The sequence below is a fragment of the Sminthopsis crassicaudata genome, chromosome 5 (genome assembly GCF_048593235.1).
Source record: "Sminthopsis crassicaudata isolate SCR6 chromosome 5, ASM4859323v1, whole genome shotgun sequence".
NCBI lineage: Eukaryota > Metazoa > Chordata > Mammalia > Dasyuromorphia > Dasyuridae > Sminthopsis > Sminthopsis crassicaudata.
This window is the reverse complement of record NC_133621.1, coordinates 89,701,037-89,726,512: the sequence shown is the minus strand read 5'-3', so window position 1 is coordinate 89,726,512 and position 25,476 is coordinate 89,701,037. Positions and strand designations below refer to the sequence as shown.

Here is a 25,476-nt window from a genome sequence, read left to right as displayed (position 1 = left end):
TTAGTTCCTTGAGGGTGAGGAGAACTTTATTTTCTTTTTACCTACAGAACATGACTAGTATATAAAGTTATTGCTTAATAAATGTTGAATTATACAACATGACATTCAAAGTAGCCCGATTTAAATTTCAGTTCTTCTGCTTACTGCCTATGTGATCTCAGATATACAGCCCATAGAACATGACTAGTACACAGCTAGTACTTGACAAATGTTTGTTGAATTACACAACACTGGATTCAGAGTCAGTAAGCCTGAGTTCAAATTTCTGTTTACTGCCTGTGTGCTTTGGACTAGACTATTTTCCTGCTCTAGGTCTCATTTTTCTTATCTGATAAATGAAGGAGTTTGGTTTCAATTCTTTCCAACTTTTAGAGCCTATGGTTCCAAAACATGAATGACAATAGATAATTCATAGTTAGATTACATAGATTAGAAAAGGTATTCAGAGAAAGAAGAAATCAGGGGAGACTGGAGAAGTCCAGAAAGGCTGGGACACAAGGAAGGATTTAAGTTGGGCTTCAAGGGTCTGGATGGTTTGGGGTGGAGGAGAGTCCTTGGCTAGAATTCCCCATATTAGCGAGAGCACTATATACACAGAATATATATGCAAAATATATAGTGACTATGTCACATATACACTATATACACAGAAAAAAGAAAGAAGACTGCTTTTTACTAGGGCAGAAGCAGGGAGCAATGAGAGATCACTTTTAATAGGCAGTATAGGAACAGACTGCAGAAGGCACAGAAAGCCATACTGAGTACCTGGGTCTTAACTATTAAGTCCTCATTGCCCCAACATATCAGAGACTCTTATTGGTTAAGCATAGCAATGCCACCTGTTATTCAAGAGAAAAAAATAAGGCAGTAAGTGCTTTGGGACCCAAAGGGATTCCCTAAAGAATTGCTCTCCAGGTAAAAAGGAGTGGTAAAGATGACTAAGGAAGCAGATAGGTCTTATAAACACCAGCTGGAAAGGAGGAGATGCCAACCATTGAATTAGGAGAAAACAGAAAGAAGTCCATCCCTCATCTGCAGGTCCCCACATTCTCGATAAATGATGTTTATTGGATATGTACCGAACTTCTCAAGAGCAAGAAAGCCTTATCCTTCTAGGGTATCTATTCAATGATAGTGTCTCCCCCAATTAAACGGAAATCTGCCTATAATCAAACTGTTTCCAAATCTAGTCTTGTTTCTTAACCTGGGGCTCTCTGGAGCTAGTTAACAATCAAGGCAACCCTTCCAACTCTCACTATGGTCAGAGGATGTGGACTGTGCTATCTGGAAACACAGCTTGCTACCAAATCTCAAATACTGCAGTGAAAGGATTTGATTCAATTTAACAAACGTTAGTTGCAGGGACCACCAACTTCAGGACAGGAAAAAAAAATATTTAGTTACATCAGATCCTTGCCTACTACATACTACTACATAGATAACCATTACATACAAAAACCAGTGCTAAGTGTTTTAGACAGGTGCAAAATAAGGTACCATGTAATGTCCTTGGGATAAGGTCAGTACCAGTAAGAGGGATCAGGGAAGGAGCCATTTGGAGAAGCTACTGGGTATTGCTGAAGGTTGTTTTGACAGCCCCTCACGCTATTTTAATATGGGTGTTATGTTGTTTAGTGGAACCTACACAAGTCTTGTCCTCACATACCGTGACTAATGAGCTACAGCTCTAATTACCAAGGCAGATGGAGGACTCTCTTAAAAACATGCATTAAGCAATAAAATCTTATTCCAGCTTACCTCAACTGCAAGCAAATCAAACCATAAAGAAAACAAAACTGACTTTATTATTTTTTTGGTTTTGTTTTTTTCCTTCAGCCCCCTCCTTTCCAAGCCCAAAGGCTTCCCCAAAGAAACCTAAAAAGGCATTTATGAAGATTAAAAGAATACTTATCAGTTTAAACAAACACTCAGCACTATGACCTTTATCAGGAGAACTATGCTGGAGAGCCACATAAAGAGATCAGTCAACCAGGCAATAGCAAACTTAGGTTCAAATATGACAGGCAATGCAAGAAAAAGAGATTTTACTTAATGGAAGAATGAAATGAATGACATTCTTCTAGGTTTCTCTCCTCTTAATCAAATTATAAATTTAGAGAAGAATTTTATCCGAATGCCTGCTATCAGATATCTGTACAATGAAAGGCAGAAGTAATGAGGGAGAAGAGCAACTGTAACTTGGAACCAACATGATGTGAGGTTGCTTTCTCCTGCCTGTCTGAATGCTTAGTGGCCTTCTGGGTGATGTACATCTATGCACCATTGTGTTAAGATCCCAATCCATTGCTATGACCCATCCCTTTCTGAAGAGATGTTTGGGTTGAGTGAATCACAAGGATCCCACCACTATCCTGTTCCTTTTGCCACTTAAGCTCTGCTACAACCCCCTCAACTCTTCCTTGCCTCCTTTCAGTATTTATTTGCAAAACTGCACCCAGAAAGACAAACACTTCCATACTTCTCCTATTGGGTATTTCAGAATTCCTTGTTGTGACTCTACCAAAAGCATTCCACCACTCTTTAGGGGTCCACCTGCCCCCTTTTTTGTTCTATTCCTACACTCTCTGCCTGACAGTGCCCCAGTTCCTTCAAAGAGTTGCCAAGTGAAACTTCACCAATAAGGATAAACTGCCTTCTCTGCCACCCATTTCTCCAATCATGTGTGGGTATGGCCCAGGAGACTTTCTGCTTTATCCATATCTTCTTTTTTCTAATTATGTCTCTGCTTAGAATTCACCACTTTTTTTGGGACAGGGTTACTTGACCAGTAGATTAGGGGAATGTTATGGAGGTGATATGCTTGCATTTCAACATAGCATTTGACCTCTCTCATATTAACCCTAGAGACAAGATAGTGGGATGTGGGCGGGATCAGAGTATAATCAAGTGAATTTAGAACCAGTTAAAAAAAAAAAAAACATACAGAGCTTAAACTCATTAGAATGAGCCGGCTGGTCAGGCAGCCTAGGTTCAAGTCCTAGCTATATATTCATACTACCTATGGTAAATCCCTACCCTCAGTTCCCTTATCTATAAAATTAATCATCTGGGATGGATAGGTCTGCTAAGGTCCTTTCTAATTCTAACCTCCTAAATTCTATGATCACAGTGCCTATCCCACCTCCTCTACATAGCCTTCTTCAAATATTCCAGTGTTTTTTAGATTTCCTTTTGTCCAATTTCCTAAAGCAGTGGTGTCAAACTCAAATGGAAAAGGGACTGGGAAATGATGCATAAGAATCCCTACAGGACACATACTAACCTAGAAAAATCACAAATTAACATTGTCTATGTTACATTATATGTTCATTTTGTTAAATATTTCTCAATTTTAATGGGGATACAGAGAATCTGAAAAGTGTTCCATATACCCGACACCTTTGTCCTAAATACTAGCATAGACCATACAAACTGGTACTTGATATTATATAGCTTTGTGTTTTTTCCCTTAAAATTTTTTAATGTTAATCTTATCTTACCAAATTCATTGTAAACAACTTGAGGGCAGCATGCTATCACAGGATCAAGATTCTCACCATAAGTTAAACATGCAACAAATGCATGATGTGAAGCTGGATATTCTAAGAGAATTCAAAAAAGAATTCACCAGAGTAATGTCTGACCACAGGATCACATCCTAGCACAGCCAGAGGAAAACAAAATAACTGATCAATTAAATATATTAAAGGCAGCTGAGTGTACTGGCTAGAGAGCTGCATGTGGAGTGAGGAACACCTGAGTTCAAATTCAGCCTCCAACACTATGTGACCTTTGAACAACAATAACAAACACTTTCTGCCTCAGTTTCCTCATCTGTAAAATGAAAACAATAATTGAGCCTACCTGCCAAGACTGTTTTGAATATAAGATGAGATAATATTTGTAAAGTGCTTTGTGAACCTTAAAAACACTATATATAAATGCTAGCTATCATCATTCTATTTTGAACCACAGAAACTGAAGTCTAGAAGAGACCTTAAAGAGGTCCCCCTTCTCATGTTACATACATAGAAGGAAAATGAGTGCCCGATAGGTAAAAGCACCTTGCTTAAGCCTATAGAGTAGAGCCAAAATTAAAACACAGAATTTCTGCCTCTCAGTGCTTACAATCCCACAAGCCACTTCAATGTTTGAATGACTAATTAATTTCAGCTCCTGGGGATTCTGACCATTTTTCTGGGCTACCGTCCATCCCTTACCACAGATCAAATAAAAAGTGTGGCAGGATGGAATAATCTGAAGTCTGTTTACTGGAGGGGGAGGAGGTGGGAATCGTTTTTGTTCTCTCCCTCCCTTAAGATTCTCCCTACAAGTTAAATATGCAACAGGTCCGCGTTGCGGAGCCAGATCTGAGAGAATTCAGAAAAGGGACGATTTACTAGTGATGCTTGGCAAAGCAACACAAAAGGAGAACCGAGATAGGTGACAGGTTGGCGGGAAGCTTCCTCCTCCTCTCTTTGGGCTCCCTAGTCCATATTCTGCGGGAATTTCAGTCCGAAAGAGCAGGCTTAAAGGATGGGAAGGGGATGCTAAATATATACTGGGAAGAAACTTTCCATCAAACCGAGGTGAGATGGAAAGAAAGGGAGAGAGAGGGAGCAGCAGGGAGCACTTGTATGAGTGATAGCTAGGGTCACGGCCACACAAACTGCTAGAAGAAAAGGTTAAAAAAAAAAAAAAAAAAAAAACCACAAACCTGAGAGACCATAGAGTGGAAATTAAATAATCCCACCCACGTACTCTTCAAATGCACTTTGCACCGCGCCCCCAACTCTTATTGGCTAATCTCGTCCTAAATTTACATCAAGGCAAAAGTTACGTAAGAAAAAAATCATATAGCTTCAATAGAGAAAAGGGATATTTTGTTTAACCTTGGGAGATCTGTCCTAGTTAGAGGCTCCCCGATAACAAAACAACTCCGTGTCAGCCTTGCATGCAGAAGAGACAAAACATCACGGGGGGGGGGGGGGGGGGGGAAGGAGTGAGGGGGGAGGAAGATGGAAAAGAATAAGAATGCGCAAGCAATCACCAGGCATTTTAAATCTAAGCTCCTAGAATGTTGGTTTACCCAGCCCCAAACCCTACAGCACATTTCCTTTCCCTGAAAGCGAACAAAAATAAGTGATGATCTAAGATTTAAAAAAAAAAAAAAAAAATAGCCAAAAGACAAAACACTAGAAATGGGAAACAACTCACGGCTCGGAGAAATCCTTCTGCCTCTCTTGAAAGGTCCATAAGAGAAGGGGTTTTCCAAGCCGCCCCCCCCCACTCCTTTGTACAAGCAGGTTCTAAGGTTCGGCTGCTATTCAATGCTAACGCTGCCTCCCGACTGCAACAGATGGGGACTAGAGCTGGGTGTGTTCCTGGTCCCTGATGCAGCGCAACAAGCGGATGGCAAGCAGCATGGGCTGACCCAGGATACATCACAGGCAATGGTTTGGAAGGCTCTAGCCAGCAGCGTCTCCGCTCGGGATGCCCCGGGGCCATCTGCAGAAGCTGTGCACGGGGGGAATGCAGCAAGCTGCCATTGCTACCTGTGTCGGGGGTTGGTGGAGGAGCAACTACTAGCTGTACTGGGGATGTCTGCAGGAGGGAGGGCTGGGATCTCTTAAAAAGACAGGCGCCCAGGCGGCCAGACAGCACAAATGGGGATGCGGCAGCTGGACCTGAAGGCCTGGGGCCATTTATCATAACCCATTCACCTTAAATCTTAGGGTCAGAGTTGGAATTCTAGAATCTGAAATCCCTCCGGAGCCATACAAATATCCTCTGGAATATTTAGAATGCTCAGTGTTCTCTCGAGCAATATTAGGTGATAGCAGCTCCTTTTCACCCCCAATCTTAAGGTTAGGCAGACACTTAACCACCAATCAATTAAGCAATTAGAAAAGAGCCACGGGATCATAGGCTTTAGACCTGAAAGGGCTCTTCGAGGTAATCTCGTCCAACTTTTGCTAGGATGCATAGGATCAAAAAGATTCAGACTCCGCTGAAAGAATGAACAACATCCAACTGTTTCATTTTGCAGCTCAGGAGGGGAAGGGGCTTGCCCAAGGTGAGGTGATACCCTGGGTGGGTTATAATTGCAGATTCAAATTTCCAGGTCCCCTTTAGCAGCAACTTCAACCTTCCCCCTATTCCTGGCAACAGTGGATAGCAAAAACCACTGCTCAGAAGAGTTTATCATTTATCTGAAGAGGCAAGACTCATGACTGATTGCTGCAGAAGAAACTGCCAAAGACAAATGCAAAGATCAATCATTTTTAAACCACTAGTGCTAGCCAGCCATGGAATATGAGACAGTGAGCTCCCCATCACCACAAGAATTCAAGTGTAAGTTTAAATAGTGTCTTACAGAGATGCTAGGGAAGGATGCTTAAAATGCATGGAAGGTTGAATTAGAGGGCTTCTAAGGTCCTTTCCAGTTCATAAGTTAGATAATTACATTATGATTTTAAATATATTATCAAGTGCTATGTGCTTTGGACAGTAAATACTAAAATAGTTCAGAGAATTATGTTCGATTCAACAGAAATTGACTAAATATCTTTTATGAACAAAGCATATTATTAAGAACCAAAGACACAAAAACAAAATTGTCTTTGTCCTCACATATATAGCATTCTAATGGGGTGAATATTTACTCTAAGAAGTAAATTCAAGGTAATTTCAGGAAGAAAAGAGCACTAATCATTGGGTATGAGTTGAGGAAGGGGAGTTGGGAAGGTGGTTCAATGAAAGTTTCATGAAAGAGATAACAGCTAAATGGTGCAGTGGATAGAATGCTGGGTCTTACATCTGAAGGATTTGAGTTCAAATATGGCCTCAGATACTTCCTAGCTGAGGGACCTTAGGCAAGACATTTTAACCTCTGTCTACTTCAATTTCTTCAATTGTAAAATGGGCAAAATAATTTTTGTGAGGATAGAATAAGATATTTGTAAAGCACTTATGCCTGGCACATATAAAGCATTATATAAATGCTAGCTATTTCATCACCATCATTCTTGCTATTGTTATTATATAAGCTGAGGCAGAGAAGACCCAGGAGAGGTATTCCAATGCAGAGTGGGTAGGGATTTGGAGGAAGTTTATGCAAATAGAGGTAGGAGATGGCATCCAGTCCTGGCAGATAAAGTTCATTAAAATGGGTAACATGAAATAAAGCTGGAGAGGTAGGTTATGGCCAGAGGTCTTAAAAGTCAGTTTGAGAAACATGGTGCAGAATAAAAAGCATCAGGCCAAAAGAAATGGGTACCTTATGACCCTTGGAGAAGAGAGGCAATAGGGATTTGGGGGCCTTGTTCTCATCACCTGAAATTGGATATAATACTTACTCCACCCATATCCATGAGTATTATGAGGATCACATGAAATAATGGAAAAGAAAATCATTTAGAAAAAATCTTTTTACAAATCTAAGAGGCTCTTAGGGGAGCAGAGGGTGATAGTAGAGTAAATTCAAAACTCAGCAAAAAAGTCAGTGCCATTGAATAACTCTGCAGCAAAGTTCCAACATCCCACTGTGAGCAAAGACCCCAACACAACCAGACCACCAAAGTTCCCGCCAATCATAATATTTTCTTCCTCTGGCTGTGGAATTTGTATCTGGGTTTTTGCAGGATTGGTTACTGGCTGCATGCTTGGCTCCAAGGCAAACAAATAAGCTATAAACAAAACAAACCCTAATTGGCTTTGCTTGGAATGACTGAAAAATACCAGGGAAATGAACTCTGTTATCCAAAAGTACACGGTGGTTTTCTACCATCCAAAGCAAGTCTAGGGGATGACATATGGGGTGTTAATTACTTACTGGGCTGCCAGCATCTCATGTCTAAGGTACCCAGTATTACTCATCTAAGAACCAAAAGCATAAACAACTGTGTTCTAATGCAGCAAACATTCTCTTCTATGTCCCTTTCTCTCAGTTCTCTACCCTTCTGTCACTAGGACCTAGATTCTCATCATCTCTACTGGACCAGGACGCATTTCTTGCCTTCTCAGTTAGAAAATAATGTGTACTAGTTATTTTAAAGGACAAAGTCAAAATCATACTTGCTGTGAGTCATGGACATTTGTGAGATTTGACATAATCTCTGGTCTAGTACTTCCTTTTAGAAAAAAAGTGTCCTTGGCTATCAAAACTGCATACTGTTTGATCCAGCAGTGTCTCTACTGGGTCTGTATACCAAAAAGATAATAAAAGAGGGAAAAGGATCCACAAAACTGTTTGTAGCAGCCCTTTTCATGGTGGCAAAGAACTGGAAAGTGAGTGGATGCCTATCAGTTGGAATGACTGAATAAATTATGGTATATGAATGTGATAGAATATTATTGTTCTATAAGAAATGATCAGCAGGATGACTTCAGAAAAGCCTGGAAAGACTTAAATGAACTGATGTTAAGTTCAGTGAGCAGAACCAGGAGATCATTGTACACAATAACAAGATTATGTGATTATCAATTATGTTGGACTTGGCTCTTTTCAACAGTGAGATGATTCAAGGCAATTCCAAAAGATTTGTGATGGAAACTGCCATCTGCATCCTGAGAGAGAACTATGGAAACTAAATGTTGATCAAAGCATAGTGTTTTCCCCTTGTTATTGTTGCTGTTGTTTGTTTGCTTGCTTTTTTCTTTTATCATTTTTTGTAGGCAGTATGATGAATAGGAAATATGTTTTGAAGAAGTGCACATGTTTATATTAGATTAGTTGTTGTCTTGGGTAGGGAGGAGAGAACACAAAGTTTTGTAAAGGTAAATGTCAAAAACCATTTTTGCAAGTATTTGGAAAAATAAAATACTATTAAACGAAAAAGAAAAAGCATCCTTGGAAGCAGAAGGGATTGATGGTCCTTCCTTACCTACTTATTATACAACTGATCATACATAGCAGTTAATCTTCCAAATGCAACTATCACACTCCACTCTAAAACCTTCAAAACCTCCTTAGACCTTCAGCAGGGAAATCCCTCAATCTGGCATTCAAGGTCCTATACTATCTACTTTTGCTGCTTTATCTCTCACTCTTTAGCTATGAATTGCTCATTGGCTCCATATATATATTGTTCTCTCATGTTTTTTACTTCTCTCCAAATCAATTCAAGCAAGTCTTTCCAAGTTTAGCTGAAGCCATTCCTTTAATAATTTGTAACAGCACAAAAGTATTCCATTACATTCAAATGTAGTCATTTGTTTAGCTATTTACCAACTGAAGGGCACCTCCTTAGTTTCTAATGCTTTGTCAATATAAAAAATACTATAAATATTTTGGTCTCTATTCCTTTTTCTTTCTTTGACTTGTTTGGGATATGGTTCTAACAGTAATATTTCATCTCAAAGGATATATAGAGTGTAGTAGCTTTTGGAACTTTTGTTTTACCATGCTTGTCAGTGCAATGGGGCCAATTCACTACTCAATCAATACATCAACATGCATGTTTTCCAAAAGCCTCTCCAATAGCTGTTGTTTTCTTTGTCAACTTTGTCAATATGACTAGTGAATTGCTTTAATTCATATTTCTCTAATTATTAGTGATTTAGAACATTTTCTCATATGGTTATTAACTTCACTTGAAAACTAACTGCTAGAAACTGGAAAGTGAATGGGTGTCCATCAGTTGGAGAATGGTTGAATAAGTTAAGGTATATGAATGTTATGGAACATTATTGTTCTATAAGAAACCACCAGCAGGATGATCTCAGAGAGTCCTGGAGAGACTTAAATGAACTGATGCTAAGTGAAATGAATAGAACCAGGAGATCTTTATATATGGCAACAAGAAGATTATATGATAATCAAGTCTGATGCATGTGACTCTTTCCAACAATGAATTGATTGAGGCCAGTTCTAATGATCTTGTGATGAAGAGAGTCATCTACATCCAGAGAGAGGACTGTGGGAATTAAGTGGGAATCACAACATAGCATTTTCACTCTTTTTGTTGTTGTTTGGTTGCATTTTATTTTCTTTCTCATTTTTTATCCTTTCTGGCATGATTTTTTCCGGTATAGCAAGATCATTATATAAATATGTGTGTATATATATTGGATTTAACATATATTTTAACACATTTAACATATATTGGATTACTTGTTATCTAGAGCAGGGGGTGGGGGGAAGGAGGGGAAAATTTGGAACACAAGGTTTTACAGGGGTCAATGTTGAAAAATTATCCATGCATCTGTTTTGAAAATAAAAAGCTTTAATAAGTTTTTGGGGCAGCTAGCTGATACTGGTCCCAAAGTCAGAAAGTCTTGAGTTCAAATTCAACCACAGGAACTTGCTAGTTATGTGACCCTGGCCAACCCATTTAATGTCTGTCTGCCACAGTTTCCTCATCTGTAAAATTGGGATAATAATTGTGCCTCATTTCCAAGGGTTGTTGTGAAGATAAAATGATATGCTATCTATAAGGCACTTTACAAATCTTAAAGGTCATATAGGCTTCTTGAGGGCAGAGATCATGTCTCTGTTTTCCTCATATTGCCAAGTATAGTGTCTTACAGCTTTATTTCACATCACATCATCCCTTTAACAATCTACAAGCCATGAAGCTGACTGTTAGCTGGATTTAATATGCTCTCTGCCTCTGCCTCTGCCTCTCTTCGTGTTCAGCCTGCATGAATTCATTGCCCTCCTTATCCCTAATCTATCAGAACTTTTCTTTCTTCAGCACTTGGCTCCTCTGGGAAGATATTTCTCATAAAATAATGGCATTCTTTCCTTCCTTAATCACTTTAGAAATTTTTTTCTGAATCTCTTCTTTGATCTCCTTGACTCCCTATCCTAAATTATATAAGGATCCAATCAGTCAACAAGTATTGATTAAGCACTTATGAGATGTTAGGCACTGTACTAGGTGCTGGGGGTTCAAAATATCATATATCTTCAACAAAATATGAGCACCTTGGGAGCAGAAACAATCACATTTATTTTTATATATCAGTCCCTGGCATGTAATAATGCTTGATATGTTGGCAAGGTTGAAATTAATATAGGCATTCGATTAATATGTGTTGGTTTAGGAAGAACTACTTAAGAAAACAAGAGAAGTAAATATTCACTCTGACTCAGAAGCTAGTCTGTTGATATTTCATGAGAACATTAATTTTGGACCTTGTAAAGTCTCAGATATTCATAGTAATCTTCCAATTGGGCTCCCAAATCTCAAAGTAGATCCTTGCAGTTAATTATACTCAGGAAATGCCATAAGTAATAACTATGTGCTATTCAGGATCAATAATGTAGGAATTAAGGAAAGGTGAGATCACTATTGGCCACAACCATCAAGGAATACTGCACAGAGGAGTTAATCAGTCAACAAGCATATATTAAGCATTTACTTACTATGTGCCAGATATAGTAAGTCTTCCTTTTCCAAGAGGACCATGACATCAGGAAGGTGATGCCATGCAAGTGAATTGGATTTAAGTGAGGAAGTGCAAGGTCACCTGCCTCATTCCCCTCCACCCCCAGCCATCTGGGGCCAGTGGCAAAACATGGATCAGGATAAATATGACCCTGAATGCAGTGGGAAACCTTGGTCTTTTTAAGCTAAGGTCTGTCCCAGGTGTCAGTCTGACTGAGGCAACACCTAAGTGATTAAGGCTGGGTAAGACAGAAATGAGGCAGAGAATAGCCTCTTTTACCTAATCAAAAAAAAAAAGAAGAAAGAAAGAAAGAAAGAAAGAAAGAAAGAAAGAAAGAAAGAAAGAAAGAAAGAAAGAAAGAAAGAAAGAAAGAAAGAAAGAAAGAAAGAAAGAAAGAAAGAAAGAAAGAAAGAAAGAAAGAAAGAAAGAAAGAAAGAAAGAAAGAAAGAAAGAAAGAAAGAAAGAAAGAAAGAAAGAAAGAAAGAAAGAAAGAAAGAAAGAAAGAAAGAAAGAAAGAAAGACATAGAGAGACAGAAACAGACAGAGACAGAAACAGAGACAGAGAGACAGAGATAGAGGAGGAGGGAAGGAGGGAGAGTGAGACAGATACAGAGACAAGGACACAGAGACACAGAGAGAGACAGTCAGAGAGAAACTAAGAAGAGAGGGTGATGGGTAGAACACCCCAAGAAGAGCAAAAAGAAAAAATGCAAAGACATAGAGATAGTAGATGAAATAGACAAGTTGAATCTTGAATAGTTGCTAAACCTTGTAGGGCTACAGAGGAGTGAAAACAGTCTTTAAATCTCACAAAGCTCAGAAGTTCATATTCTTCCTTGATATGCAGGCCCACCATTATCCATATCTTTCAGCACTTCCCACCCTACCAATGTAGCCTTATGAATATGTTCTCAGCTCTTCACTTTTTCAGGTATGCCTAAATCAGGATGATTGGATATTTGCAGTTGGAGGTAGTGGAAGATGGCAACTAGGGGACACTGGACATGGAGAAAACTAGATTGTGGAAGAAGGAAAGTGACAAGCAGAGATTGATTCCTTAATCATTTTAGACAATTTTTTTCTGAATCTCTCCTTTGATGTCCTTGACTCCCTATCCTATATTATATAAGCAAAGTCTTGGAGGATGAGTAGGATTCTGAGAGGTAGTAAGAAAGGGATAGAGTGTCCAAGCATGAAAAAAAAAAGCATAGTGAAAGGTTTGGGAGTTTTACTTTATATCTTTTTATGCCCAGCATCTAACACAGTGCCTTACACATAGCAAATATTTGAATCCTAGGGAAGCTAAATAGATCACTTTGGCTGGGCTACTGGGGGATGGTTCACAAAGGAAAGTAGTAGAAGATAAAACTGGATAATAGGTTAGGGCAAGATTGTGGAGGGCTCTGAATTCCAAGCTAAATTGTTTGACTTTTATTTGTAAACAATAAGCAATTAAAACAGGATTTTGGGCAAGGTAAGTAATGAAATTGGTTCCATACTTTAAGAATATCTGGCTACAATGTGCAGAACGGACAGAAATAGAGAGGTCAGACCAGAGACTGGAAGCAGAAAGCCTGCCTAAGATGTCTTTCAGTGGGTTTGAAGGAAGGAGAGATGGTGGTCTTCAAAGGACAACTTAAAGAATCATTGTAAAAGATGAATAGATCCCTTAGATTCTCTGTGGTATTATTTTGACCAGATTCACATTCAGCTTCCCTTTATTTTCACAAACCCAGTCCAGAAGGGGTGGGTTCAACAATTAATTAATTCACAATGGAAAATTCTCAGCCTCAATTAAAAAAAAAAAAAAAAAAAAAAAAAAAGAGGAAGAAAGAAAAGAGAGAAGAGCCTCCAGCAATTCATCAGCATGGGGAAGCTGACCTGTTGCCAAGCTTGGCAGTATCACTGTTAGCATCTGAAGTTGCCTTAGAAATATCCACAGCAACTTGCTTTTATGCTCTGACTCCACCCTCCCACTCCACTACTCCCATAGCCAGGAGAATGGAGAGGGGTCAAGACAGATCACCTATTTCTCCTCTCTCTCTCTCTCTCTCTCTCTCTCTCTCTCTCTCTCTCTCTCTCTCTCTCTCTCTCTCTCTCTCTCTCTCTCGTTCTTTTTTAAAGTTAAAAACATTCCTTTTAGTTTTCTCCTATTTACTGTTATTTTATTTTTTACAATTATAAGTAAAGATAAATTTAACCTTTATTTTTATAAGATTTTGATTTTCTTTTTTAAATTTTTTTTAAATTGAGTATAATTTTTTTATTATTATAGCTTTTTATTTACAAGACATATGCATGGGTAATTTTTCAGCATTGACAGTTGCAAAACCTTTTGTTCCAACTTTTCCCCTCTTTCCTCCCACCCCTTCCCCTAGATGGCAGGTTGACCAATACATGTTAAATATGTTAAAGTATAAATTAAATACGAGTATTTTGATTTTCAATCTTTTTCTTTCCCTCCCTCCCTAATTAAGATGGCAAAAATTCTGATATAAGTTATACATGTACAATCATATTAAACGTATTTCCACACTAGTCATGTTGTAAAAGAAGAATCAGGACAAAAGAAAAAAAACACGAGAAAGAAAAATCAAAAAAGTGAAAATTATTTGCTTCAATCTGCATTCAGGTTCTATAGTTCTTTCTCTGGATGTGGAAAACATTTTGGAATTGTCCTAGATCATTGTATTGCTGAGAAGAACTAAGTATATCAAAGTTGACCTCATACAATGTTGCTATTACTGTGACCAATGTTCTTCTGGTTCTGCTCATTTGACTTAGCATCAGTTTATATAAGTCTTTCTAGGTTTTTCTAAAATCAGGCTGCTTACCATTTCTTATAGAATAATAGTATTCTGCTATATTCATATGCCACAATTTGTTCAGCCATTTCCAAATTGATGAGCATCCCTCCATTTCCAATTGTTGGTCATCACAAAAAGAGCTGCTATAACAATTTTTGTACATTAGACCTTTCCCCTTTTTTATGATCTCTGAGACATAGACCTAATTAACTGTGATCTTATTGGATCAAAGGGTATGCACAATTTTATAATCCTTGCACATAGTTCCAAATTGCTCTCCAGAATGGTTGGCTCCATTCACAAGCACAGCAACAGCAAATTAGTATTCCAATTTTCCCTCATTATCTCCAAAATTTATCATTTTCTTTTTCTATCATATTAGCCAATCTGAGAGGTATGAGGTGATAACTCAGTTTTTTAAATTTGCATTTCTCTAATCAATCATAATTTAGAGCATTTTTTTCATATGACTATAGATAACTTTAATTTCTACATTTGAAAAGTGTCTGTTCATTTTTGACCATTAATCAATTGGTTAATGACTTACATTCTAATAAATTTGACTCATTGGTTACACTGGCTTTGTGTAAAATCTTTTTAATTTAGTGCAATCAAAATGATCTACCTTATGTTTTATAATGTTCTTTATTTCTTGTTTAATAATAAATTCTTTCCTTCTCCTTAGATCTGGCAATAAATTATTTATTGCTCTCTTAATTTATTTGTGGTGTCATCCTTTATGTCTAAATCACATACCCATTTTGACCTTATAGTGGTATACAATGTGAGATGCTGGTCAATGCCTAGTTCCTGACATACTATTTTCCAGTTTTTCTAGCAGTTTTTGTCAAATAGTGAATTCTTATGCCAGAAGTAGGAGTCTTTGAGTTTGCCAAACAGTAGATTACTATAATCATTTACTATTGTGTCTTATGGACCTACCCAATTCCACTCTATTTCTTAGATAGGATTAAATAGTTTTGATGATTGCCACTCATTCATTTCTCTTGACACCCTTCCTCCTCTGTTCTATCTACTGACCTCACTAGCTTCTTTTGAACTCTCCTAAAATCCCATCATTTCTTAAAAGTCTTCCCCAATTCTTCTTAATTATAGTGCCTTCTGTTAATCATTTCTTATTTATCTTGGATATAGCTTGCTTTATATGTATTTTTTGTATGTTGTCTCCACCCTTAAATTATAAGCTCCTTAAGGGAGAGGACTATTTATATTATATTATATATTCCCAGTGCTTAACACAGTGTTAAGCACATAGCACGTTCTTAATAAATATTTATTTATTGACTGAAGGATTCTTGGTCTTTGGAGATCATAATTATGCTATTTTTTTTTTAATCGTTCAAGAACTGGGACATTCCAGTTGCAAGCCACTGTTGAAGAAACAAGGAAACCCTATCACTGGCTTCCTGGACTCCCTTTCAGGATTCCCAACTTAAAGAGTCCATTTTTACTTTTCAACTCACCATGAGGTTTAAAATAAATCCCCTTTCTTCTTTTCTTCACCTTGGAATTAACATAACATAGTGTATCTAGAGCTCTCTGTCTATCAAGGTACCTAGAGTTTAGCACAGCTTTTTAGATGTTGGTAATTATAATTTATAGCTCTCATTACAATATCCTACAACAAAGTAGATACTTCATTAAAATTTCTTTTTATTTCTCTATCTTTTCCTTCATAGCAACTGTTACTTTCTAGTATATCTACTATTAGCTGTCTTCTCTCCAAACCGCAAACACATCCCATCTTCACTCCTTCTAATTTGTGAACTGAGTTTGCAAAACAAAACTTGCTAAGGCCTAACTTAAACATTTAAAATCTTGGTGTGAGTCTGAAGGACAGAGAAGCCATTTCTGCTTACTTCTGGGTTAAAGGTTTTCTTTGGAATAATCAAAGTTGCTACAAAGCTAACTGAAGATGGCTATTATCTCCTATGTTATGAAAAGCTGTATGTCAATCAATTTTTTTTTTTTGTAAAAAAATGAACTATATCTTAAATGTCTTTAAAGGAATTCACAATTCAAAGAAATCCTGCAGTATATGTAAAACAAAAGTTCTTCAGTAATAAGACAAATTACTTTCAACCTTTTCAATTTTCAATGTTTGTATTTTTATCTATCAGGCTTTTCAAAGTGATACACAAGAGGGAAGTCACATAATTCTGCTGTAATCCACTTAAGAAGTATAGAATATATGACCAAGGAAAGTTATCAGGAAATGTAATATATCTTGCAATTTTACTGATACTTAAGGATTAAGACAAAAGCCACTGGAGACATTCCTAACAACAACAACGATGATGATAATAATAACAATTATTATTATTATAAATGATTGTTATTATTATAAATTATAATAATTAGTTATAATAATTGTCTAGCCACTGGAACCAGAAGGTTCTGGAGGGGAAAGTGAAGTCACTGGCTTTCCATAGCCTTCCCTCACTTCCTCCGATCCAATTCACTTACATGTCATCCTATCACCTCCTTGATGTCATGGTCATTTTCAAGAACAACAGAAAAACAACTACCTCTGTGAGTTCCAATTAGGATATACTCCAGTGAAGACCAAGCAACACGGCTAGCTAGTTTCCTTGTTTCTTTTCTCCATATTTTGGGGTTCATGGGCTAGATTTCTTTCTTAGGGACCATGCCTTAAATACAAATCACTCTGATTCTCTCTAAGCCAACAGAAGGGTTCAAGCAACAAAGTTCATTTTTTATTTTTAATCCTGATCACCTCAGAGTGAATGTAAATGGCAATTATTGCTGTTTGAGCCAGAAACCTTGAGAATCTTCCCTTCTCAGATTGATTCTTTTTTTTTTTTTTTGGGGGGGGGGAACTAGGTAAAAAAAAAAAAAAAAAAAGGATATTCTTTGCCATATTTCTTACCTAACCTTAAACAATGAATGGGCTATTTTTTCAGTCAAAGTGAGATCTGTTATAGACCTTAGCTTAAAAAGCCCACCGGTCTCCTACTGCATCTGGGGCCATTTTTGGTCATTCTGATCTATAACTGTATCATCTTTGAAAATGAAAGACAAACAGCAATAACAATGGCTGGTCAGCATCTGAGACAGACTTTGAATTCGGGTCTTCCTGACCCCAAGTCTAGCATTCTATCCAACCAAACCACATAGCTAAAAGCAGAGAATGTTTGGGGAAGAAGGTGGAGTAGGAGATATGAATTCTAGCTGTGTGCAACCTAACATTTCAGTTTCATCTGCATAATGAGAGGGTTGAATAAGCTAGCTCTTAAGGCTCTGTCATTTGCCTAACATGACAGAATCTTTCATTTTTCTGGCACCTGAAAGAGAAGCAAATGTTCTCCTTTTATTGGGAAGTGCAAGGCTCATTTTACAGATAAGGAAAACTACTGTCAATTTTATATCAGTCTTATACATCAATGCTTCACATCTATTCTCCCAATCTAAAACACAGATTTATTGTCACAAATAAGCCAAAATACCCTTAAAAGAGTTGTAAGTCTATCCAGAATCCCAAATTGCCTATAATGATCACTGAACCTAATTTTTGGCAAACGACAATAAGCAACCCAAGAGAATTCAAAAATAGGAGGTTGAAATAAACACTCAGGCTGTTGAGAATATGCAGGTTTGTTAAAATAATAAATTGTTAGTACAAAAATATTTTAGGATATATAATTCTGAATTCTAATGAACCATACTCCACTTTTCTGTGTACACTACTCATATGTAGGCATCATATGCAAGCTTTATTGTCGATGTTGGTTTAATTAATTAGGCAAAAGAAAATGGGTAATTTCAGTATCCATCCACAATCTAGACCAACACTCCCTCTGCTTGCTGATCATAGGCTATACTTGGAAAAGAAGCAGATTTGAATTCCCTTTTTCATGAGTGGAACTGTGATCTCATAGTAGAAAATTTGTTTGAAGCTTATGGTTTTAGGAAGCTTAATGGGAATTGTACCTTCAATCCATGGAGGAATTAATATTAATAAGAATTTGTAATAAATACTTTATCATAGGTTATGTGTAAAATCTGCAGGCCATAAGTAAGTTGAAAGGTCCATTATTATGAGTCAGAAGTAAGATCTTGACTAAGATCAACCCTTCCTATCAAGAGCCCCACATTGCTTCTACAATTAAGGAAAACAATTTTTAACGATTTAAAGAGTTCAAAGCAAAATGGACAGCCTGTGGAATTAATATATGATCCTTCAATGCATGCCTTCAACCGTTATAAAAGGGATTCCCCTTTAGCTATGGGTTGAACAAAAAGTATCCCAAGTCCTATCCAAATTTGAGATTCTATAATATCTTAATATTTTGACTCAGAGTTAACTGTAGAGTTCTCTGTTGAGCTGGCTGCTTTACAAATCTTTAAATTTCAAAAAGAGGAAGTTTACCTCGTCCTTTAGGTTTGGCAAAGGGGAAGTTTGAGCATTGGTGATTGAAATTTCAGCAAGCTAAATTCAAATCAGTTTGAGCTGGCAACGAGAGACATGAATTTGTCAAGGGAATTTCCCCAGTGCCTCCAAACATGGACATTTAACAGGAAGCAAACAAACCCTCACTCTGAAAAATCTATGCAAACACAAGAGGACAGCATTGCTGGAGCAGGTTCTCCAGCTGCTATTCTCTTTGGAAGCAGACCTATAAAGGTTCCTGTGATCTAACTGGCTGAATCTTTGGGTCAAGGTACTACCCTGATGAAACTGTTATTGCTGCCTGGGGGTGGGAAGAGGAGCATGGAAAATCTGAGTGAAGGTCTGTCTGAAATAGAAGGAAGTAAGATTTATCAGTCCCAAGCTATGGTATTTCACTGGGAGCCAACAGAAGCACTGAAGGAACATGAGTCATTTAGTTGGGCAGAATTCAAAGTGTGGGAAACTCAACATGCTAGAACCAATTTTATAAAGGGTTCAAGCACCAAAGCTATATGCCCTTTGTTTAAAGCCTCCTGGGAACTTCATACATGGCTCAGGAGCCTCAAATGACATGGGGAACCAGCCATAATCCATAAGCCTAAAATATCAGTTAGACAGAACCCCCAAGATCATTTTTTCTCATCTTGCTCTCTCATTCTGCAGGTGAAAAAGCTATGGTTCTGATATAGGAATAGGAACACTGTGCACTATCATGGTGTATTCATAAAATACAATGTGGGAATTCCCTTTCTACAAGATCTGGGATCTACCCCTCAAGTGGCCTGTTCTATGACTTTGTGCAGCTCCCTCTAAATCAGTATATTAAGGATAAGCACAAAGGAGATGGATTTGGTCCTTGTGTTTTCCAAAAAGCCAAGACTACTGAGTAAAAGGATCTATTGACTTATAAGTGGGAAATAATAAGGAAACTGGCCTGGAGTGATGAGTCTGCTAGGAAAGAAGAACTATTAACAAAAACTGACTCTGGAGAAGCTGGTGAGATCCTTTCCATGAGTGTAGCTTTGAGGCCCCTCCTCATCCTCGACTTTCAAGGGACATCACTTAAGGAGATAACATCCTTTCTCCAATAATAAAATAGAAAACTCTCTCCAATCTATGGCTAAAGCACCATGTTATTTCTTCTACACCATTAGCAGTCTAGATTCCATGACTGACAGAAGTCTAGAAGATTTAGCCAGGGGTACCCTCTATGTAAGAACTCCCTGAAGATCACAGACCTCTAGGTATGCAAATCTTAGCCATTACCCATGAGAAAGACCATATTACCATTCTTGCTTCATGCATTCCTTCTGGTGGTATCCCCCTATCAGATGGTTCTCTAGGTGGCTCAGCCATAGTCCTGACCATTCCGTACAAATAGCCTCCATGTCAAAAGGAAGCCACTGAAATTTTTTGAATGGGGGAATTACATGGTCAACATGTAATTTGGCATTTGGGAAGGGGAAGTGAATGAAAATAGAAAGATTACCATAGTCCAAAGATTCCTGAATTATATTGGAGGCAATATGAACAAAAGGAATAGGAGAGCTGCAATAGATGCTTTAAGAATAGAATCAACTAACATAAGAGCAAGTGAAGGATAGGGCAGAGTCAAAGTTGTACTCTCAACAGAACAGGGAAGTTTAGAGGAGGGGTGTCTTTGAATGAAAGTATAATGTGTTCCCACTGATGTGCAATAGGGGAAAAGAGAAACAGCCCCTTATTTTTTAGAAAAACAAGAGGCAGTCTTCTACCAAGAGGGAGTGGGGAGGGAGACTTAAGGAAAGAGATTAACATTTGTAATAGATTTGGGGATAATGAACACTATAAAAACCAATTTCTTATTGTTCAGTCATTTTCAATCTGATTCTTTATTACCTCCTTTTGGGTTTTCTTAGCAGAGATACTGGAATGGTTTGCCATTTCCTTCTTCAGATCATTTTTACAGATGAGGAAACTGAGAGAGTATTAAGTGACTTGCCCAGGATCACACAGTTAGTAAGTATCTGAGGATAGATTTAAACTCAGGAAAATGAGTCTTATGGACTCCAGGCTCTGCACACTACCCACTTACCTGATCATATCATAGTCAATTAGGCAAGAATTAAAAGGATTATAAGCAGTGAGATTCCCCCAAAGTTTAGATTTTCATTATATAACAGTCTATGTTTCTTTGTAAAATTTTTCAAATGAATGGGGATAGTTAGGTAGTGCAATGGATAAAGCACTAGCCCTGAAGTCAGGAGGACCTGGGATCAAATCTAGCCTTAGACACTTAATACTTCTTAGAAGTGACCTTGGGCAAGTCATTTAATCCCAATTGCCTCAGGAAAAAAAGATTCAAATGAATTTTCTAGTTCCCTTAGTTTAGAAACTAAATCTCCAGCTTTTTCTAGATGCCTTATAGAAATTGCCATAATGTTGAAAACATAATATGTGCCAACAAATTACTTGCTTAGTTGACTGGGTGACTCACTGGATGGCATCCACCCAAGCTGTCATAGAATTCTACCCCAAAGATGATCGGCTTCAGGGCCCCCCAACCATTCGAAAAGAACCCACTAAGTACTTTACTCCTCCTACCTTCTTTCTTGAACCTTGTCTCATCCCCACCCCATTATACCCTGCCTGTACCAGTATTTCCTGGCTTTGAAAGTCGTTTGTTGGTTTTTTTTTAAAGTCAGTGTCTTTTATACCACACCTACAATCTGCCCAAGATATCTTGGATACATCTTGCCCAAGATATGGGCTAGATTTCTCTTAAAGACCATACCTTAAATCCAAATCACTCTGGTTCTCGTTGATTGGCCAGCACTACATACAAGCCCAAGTCTCACTCGGTCATTATGTAAGCCCTGATGGTTCAAAGTGAGTATAAAGAGCAAATGTTTCTGTTTTAGCCAGATTGATTTTTTTGGGGGGGGACTAGGTAAAAGAGGTCATTCTTTGCTTCATTTCTTACCTAACCTTAATAGATTATTGGGAGTTGCCTCAATCAAAGAACTATTCAAGACCTTAGCATAAAAAGGCAAAGTTTTCCACTGCATCCAGGGCCATCTCCAGTAGTCCTGATCTTTGTCTGGCCACTGGACCTACATGGTTCTGAAGAGAGAGTAAGGCTGATGATTTTGTACAGCCCTCCTTCATTGAAATCCAATTCACCTGAAAGTCACGGCATCATCTTCCTGATGTCATACTTCTCTTTGAAGCAACAATTTGCCCAGCACTGTGCTCTAGAAAGAAGGCACAGTCCCTGCCCTTCTGAAGATTATAATCCATCAGGGAAAACCAAGGTGTATATAGAGAAAAATGCTAGATGATGATACAAAGAAGTAACTAATAATAGGCCATATTTATGGAGTCCCTAAGGAATTTACAAGGCACTTTCCTCAAAAAACTCTATGAGGTACTGCATTTCCTGTACCATTACACTTTGACTCAGCCCTTCTGGTCCCTCACTAAGTAGGTTTGCAGATATAAAACAATTTCCAAAAAAAGTCATAGAAAAGGCTACTGTTATCTCCTTCTCCTCTCAAAATAAGTATCTACCTGTTCCTCATTTTTGAAATTCCAGATAAAACATAAATATCTCTAAGAGAAAAATTAATTATGCATTATGTCATGCATACCTTTGTTTATAGGACTTTATCAATTTTTTTGCCTAAGAGTAATGATAAGAGAAAAAAATAGTACATTGTTGGAGTGAGAGAAATGGGGTCTAAGAAAGAAAACATAGTAGCACCTTAAATTAAAAAGGTACAAAAAGAGAACATGAAAGAAGAAGCTGTTTACTTTCACCACAAACTTTTGCTTAGAAATAGAATTATAGAAATGGCTAGAGTTATATGTAAATGATTCAAGTCTTATGGTCATCTTAGTAGTCTATATTCTAGTCTACTATTCTATCTGACCAATGAGACTTTTCAATATGAATTCGAGTAGCTGATTAACTAAACCACTGAAGCCCCTCTATTCTACTCTATAGAAAATACTAGCACTGAGAGGTTATAGTGCATATTTGACCATCAGAAACATAAAAACCTAAAACCCTCCTATCCAGTTATGTGAAATTTCCTGACACTCTGAAGTTCTATATCAATGGCTCTTAAAAGTATGGCCATGGACTCTTGGGAGTGGGTGAGACACTTTCAGGAAGTTGGAAGGCCTGAACTATTTTCATAATGATATTTAGAAGTTATTTGCCTATTAAAATACTCCTCTCTTTTCCAACAACATATCTACGTGAGGCCAGAGTTTTTACATATGCTTTAGCCCAAAACAACATATCACAACAGACTGAATGCACAGACTCAGATATAAGAATCTGGTTGTATTTTATTAAACTACATATTAAAGAGATTTACAAAAATATATGAAACAAAGGCAATTTCTCACTCAATTGGTCTTTAGAAAAGTTATTTTTCATTAAAATATGTTAACATAGTTATTTTAATGGATTAATGAATGTTTTAAACATTATGTTTTAATTTCTTATATAGTAAATATCGATATTTATAGAACATAACAAAAGCTCCTTGGATCCTCAATAATCTTTAAGGAAATCAAAGGGGTCTAGAGACCAAAAAGTTTGAGAAAAACTGTCCTCTAATGGTGTAATCTTTAACATTTTAATTATTTTTGACATCTAATCTACTAGAAATAATGGTAGGAATTTCCAGTGTGCAGAAAAACTGAAGATGAAAGAATGCAAAAATCATTCTGAGAATTAAGAGTACATGCTTTTTTTGGACTAAGGTCCAACTCACCTCTCCATTGCACTAAACATCAGACCATAATTCCTTTGGCCTACACATAAAAGGGCCATACCTACACAAGAATGACTTTACCCAAAATCCTTTGAGCATTTTAGATAATGGCCTTCATTCAAAAGCTCACAGAATACCAGTAAGTCTGGAAAAAGTACCAAACAAATATATCATTATCTCTCAGCCTGCATTGTTATAATCAAGGAAACAGCCATGAAATCCAAAGGTATGACAAAAGTAAGGAAATAAAGATGGAGCAAAAGGAAAGAGAAGATAGGGAGAAGAAAGGAAGAAAGGGAAAATAAAATATAATAAGAATTTCCCAAAACTTAAACATTTATTGATCATAATGGGATAATTATTCTCAAATGAGGAAAAATCAAGCAAAAAGGATGCCACTATGTACCAAAAAAGTTTTTTTCTCATTTTTGCTTCAGCATTGCTTCTCCTACTGCCTTCTTGCTGTAAATTATTACCATTTTCCATGATCCGACTAAAGTTCACTTTCCCATAAGTCAATCTCTCTTTCTTCTGGATTCCAAGAGCAAACTCTTACTTGGACCATTTATATCATGCTGAATCAAATTGTTGTTTATATTTTAATGTGTTTGTTCAATCTTCCCAATTGATTATAAGCTCACTGAGTGGGTTTGGTTCTTCTGTTCTTATAGTAGTTAATTCTATGCTGTATACAAAGCAAGTGTTCAATATATGTTTATTCACTGAAATGGGCTTCAATTACTCCATGTGGGCTTTGATAAGAAATAATTTCCTGTAAGTGAAGGTCATGAGACAATAGCATGGAGTGATTAAGTGAAGGTAGGGAAGGAGAAAGGGGCAAAGTTTTTAAAAGAATGATAAATTCTGACTAAATTTGGGATGGTTTGGATTTTATCTTACACAGTCAGAGAGGTAGACCAGAATCAGTTATTTAAACTACGGCCAGCTCCCTCCAGCTTAGTGATCCACCCAATATAATAAATAATAATATTTTATATAGATAGCACCTATGTTCCAAGTATTGTGGCTATACTTTAAGAATATTATCTCACTGACCCTCCTGGCAATCCCAGAAGTAAATGTTGTTATTATCCCATTTTATAGTTGAGATTAAGTTACTTGTTCAAGATCACCCAGTTAAATTAAATGTTTGGGGAGGGATTTGAACTCAGGACCTTGTGATTTCAGGCTCATCATTTTTATGAGTGGCATTTAGTTTTGCTGGTATTGAGAAGGAAGTAAAATTTAGAGAATGATATAAAGAAATTAATGTTATAAATCTGAAGTATATATCCAATATGAGTTTTGAAACCACTGTAGTAGAAGACTTCTCAAGATGCCTTCTAGATGTCATTAAGAACCTGGAGGCTATCTTAAGTATAGATTGCCAAACACAAAAGAAAATTAAAAGTCTCTCTTGTCCCTAATGAATTATAGGAGTTGAAATGTCCAGATGCTCTCAGTGAATACTCAGTGCTATCCTAAAACACTATGCCTCTCATCATGAAAGGAGAATAGGGAATACAGTCTCCCATCCTACCACCCCTCCTATATCCAGTTGTGTTTTTTAGGGAAAAGCATTGGACTAAGATTAAGAAATTACTGCATTCACACCATAACTCAACCACTAATTGATTTGTAGACTTGGACAAGTAATTTGATCTCTTGGTGCCTTAGTTCCCTCATCTGTAAAAGTAGGAAAAATGTAAAATATCTGCCTTAAAATTCCATAAGAATCCAAAATTCAATAAGACTATGGGAGAAGAGTATTTTGAAAAGTACAAAGCTCAACACTAATGCATAGCTGGTGGAGCTATGGCCTGTCCCAAAGAGTTTAGAAGGCCATTTGAAATTATATAAGCAATGGAAGTGAAACTTTTCAGATCTTTTGAACTAGAAATCCCATTGCTGGGAATATATAATAAGGAAATCAAAGGCAGAAAGAAGGATCCTACATATACCAAAGTAGTCATGGCATTGGTTGTTTTAGCAAAGAATTAAGAGGTTAGCATAGAAAGGCTAAGAATATGTAGCCACTGACTCTCCAATCAAAAACTCAAAACACTGTTCATCCATG

The 25,476-nt window shown here is 37.3% G+C and overlaps 1 protein-coding gene across 2 annotated transcripts in view; it reads right to left on the bottom strand.

The window, feature by feature from the left end:
* The window catches only part of PRKAG2 (protein kinase AMP-activated non-catalytic subunit gamma 2), a 409,151-nt gene that overhangs the window by 299,471 nt on the left and 84,204 nt on the right, over positions 1–25,476 (bottom strand). Inside the window, exon 1 of one of the 2 annotated variants that reach the window (XM_074267441.1) lies at positions 5,218–5,271. The exons of the other annotated variant lie outside the window; for it this stretch is intronic. Within the exon in view, the coding sequence (XP_074123542.1) occupies positions 5,218–5,256 (39 nt within the window). The 5' untranslated portion in view covers positions 5,257–5,271. Of the gene's footprint in view, positions 1–5,217; positions 5,272–25,476 lie in introns of those variants that run through there. 2 annotated transcript variants of the gene reach the window in all.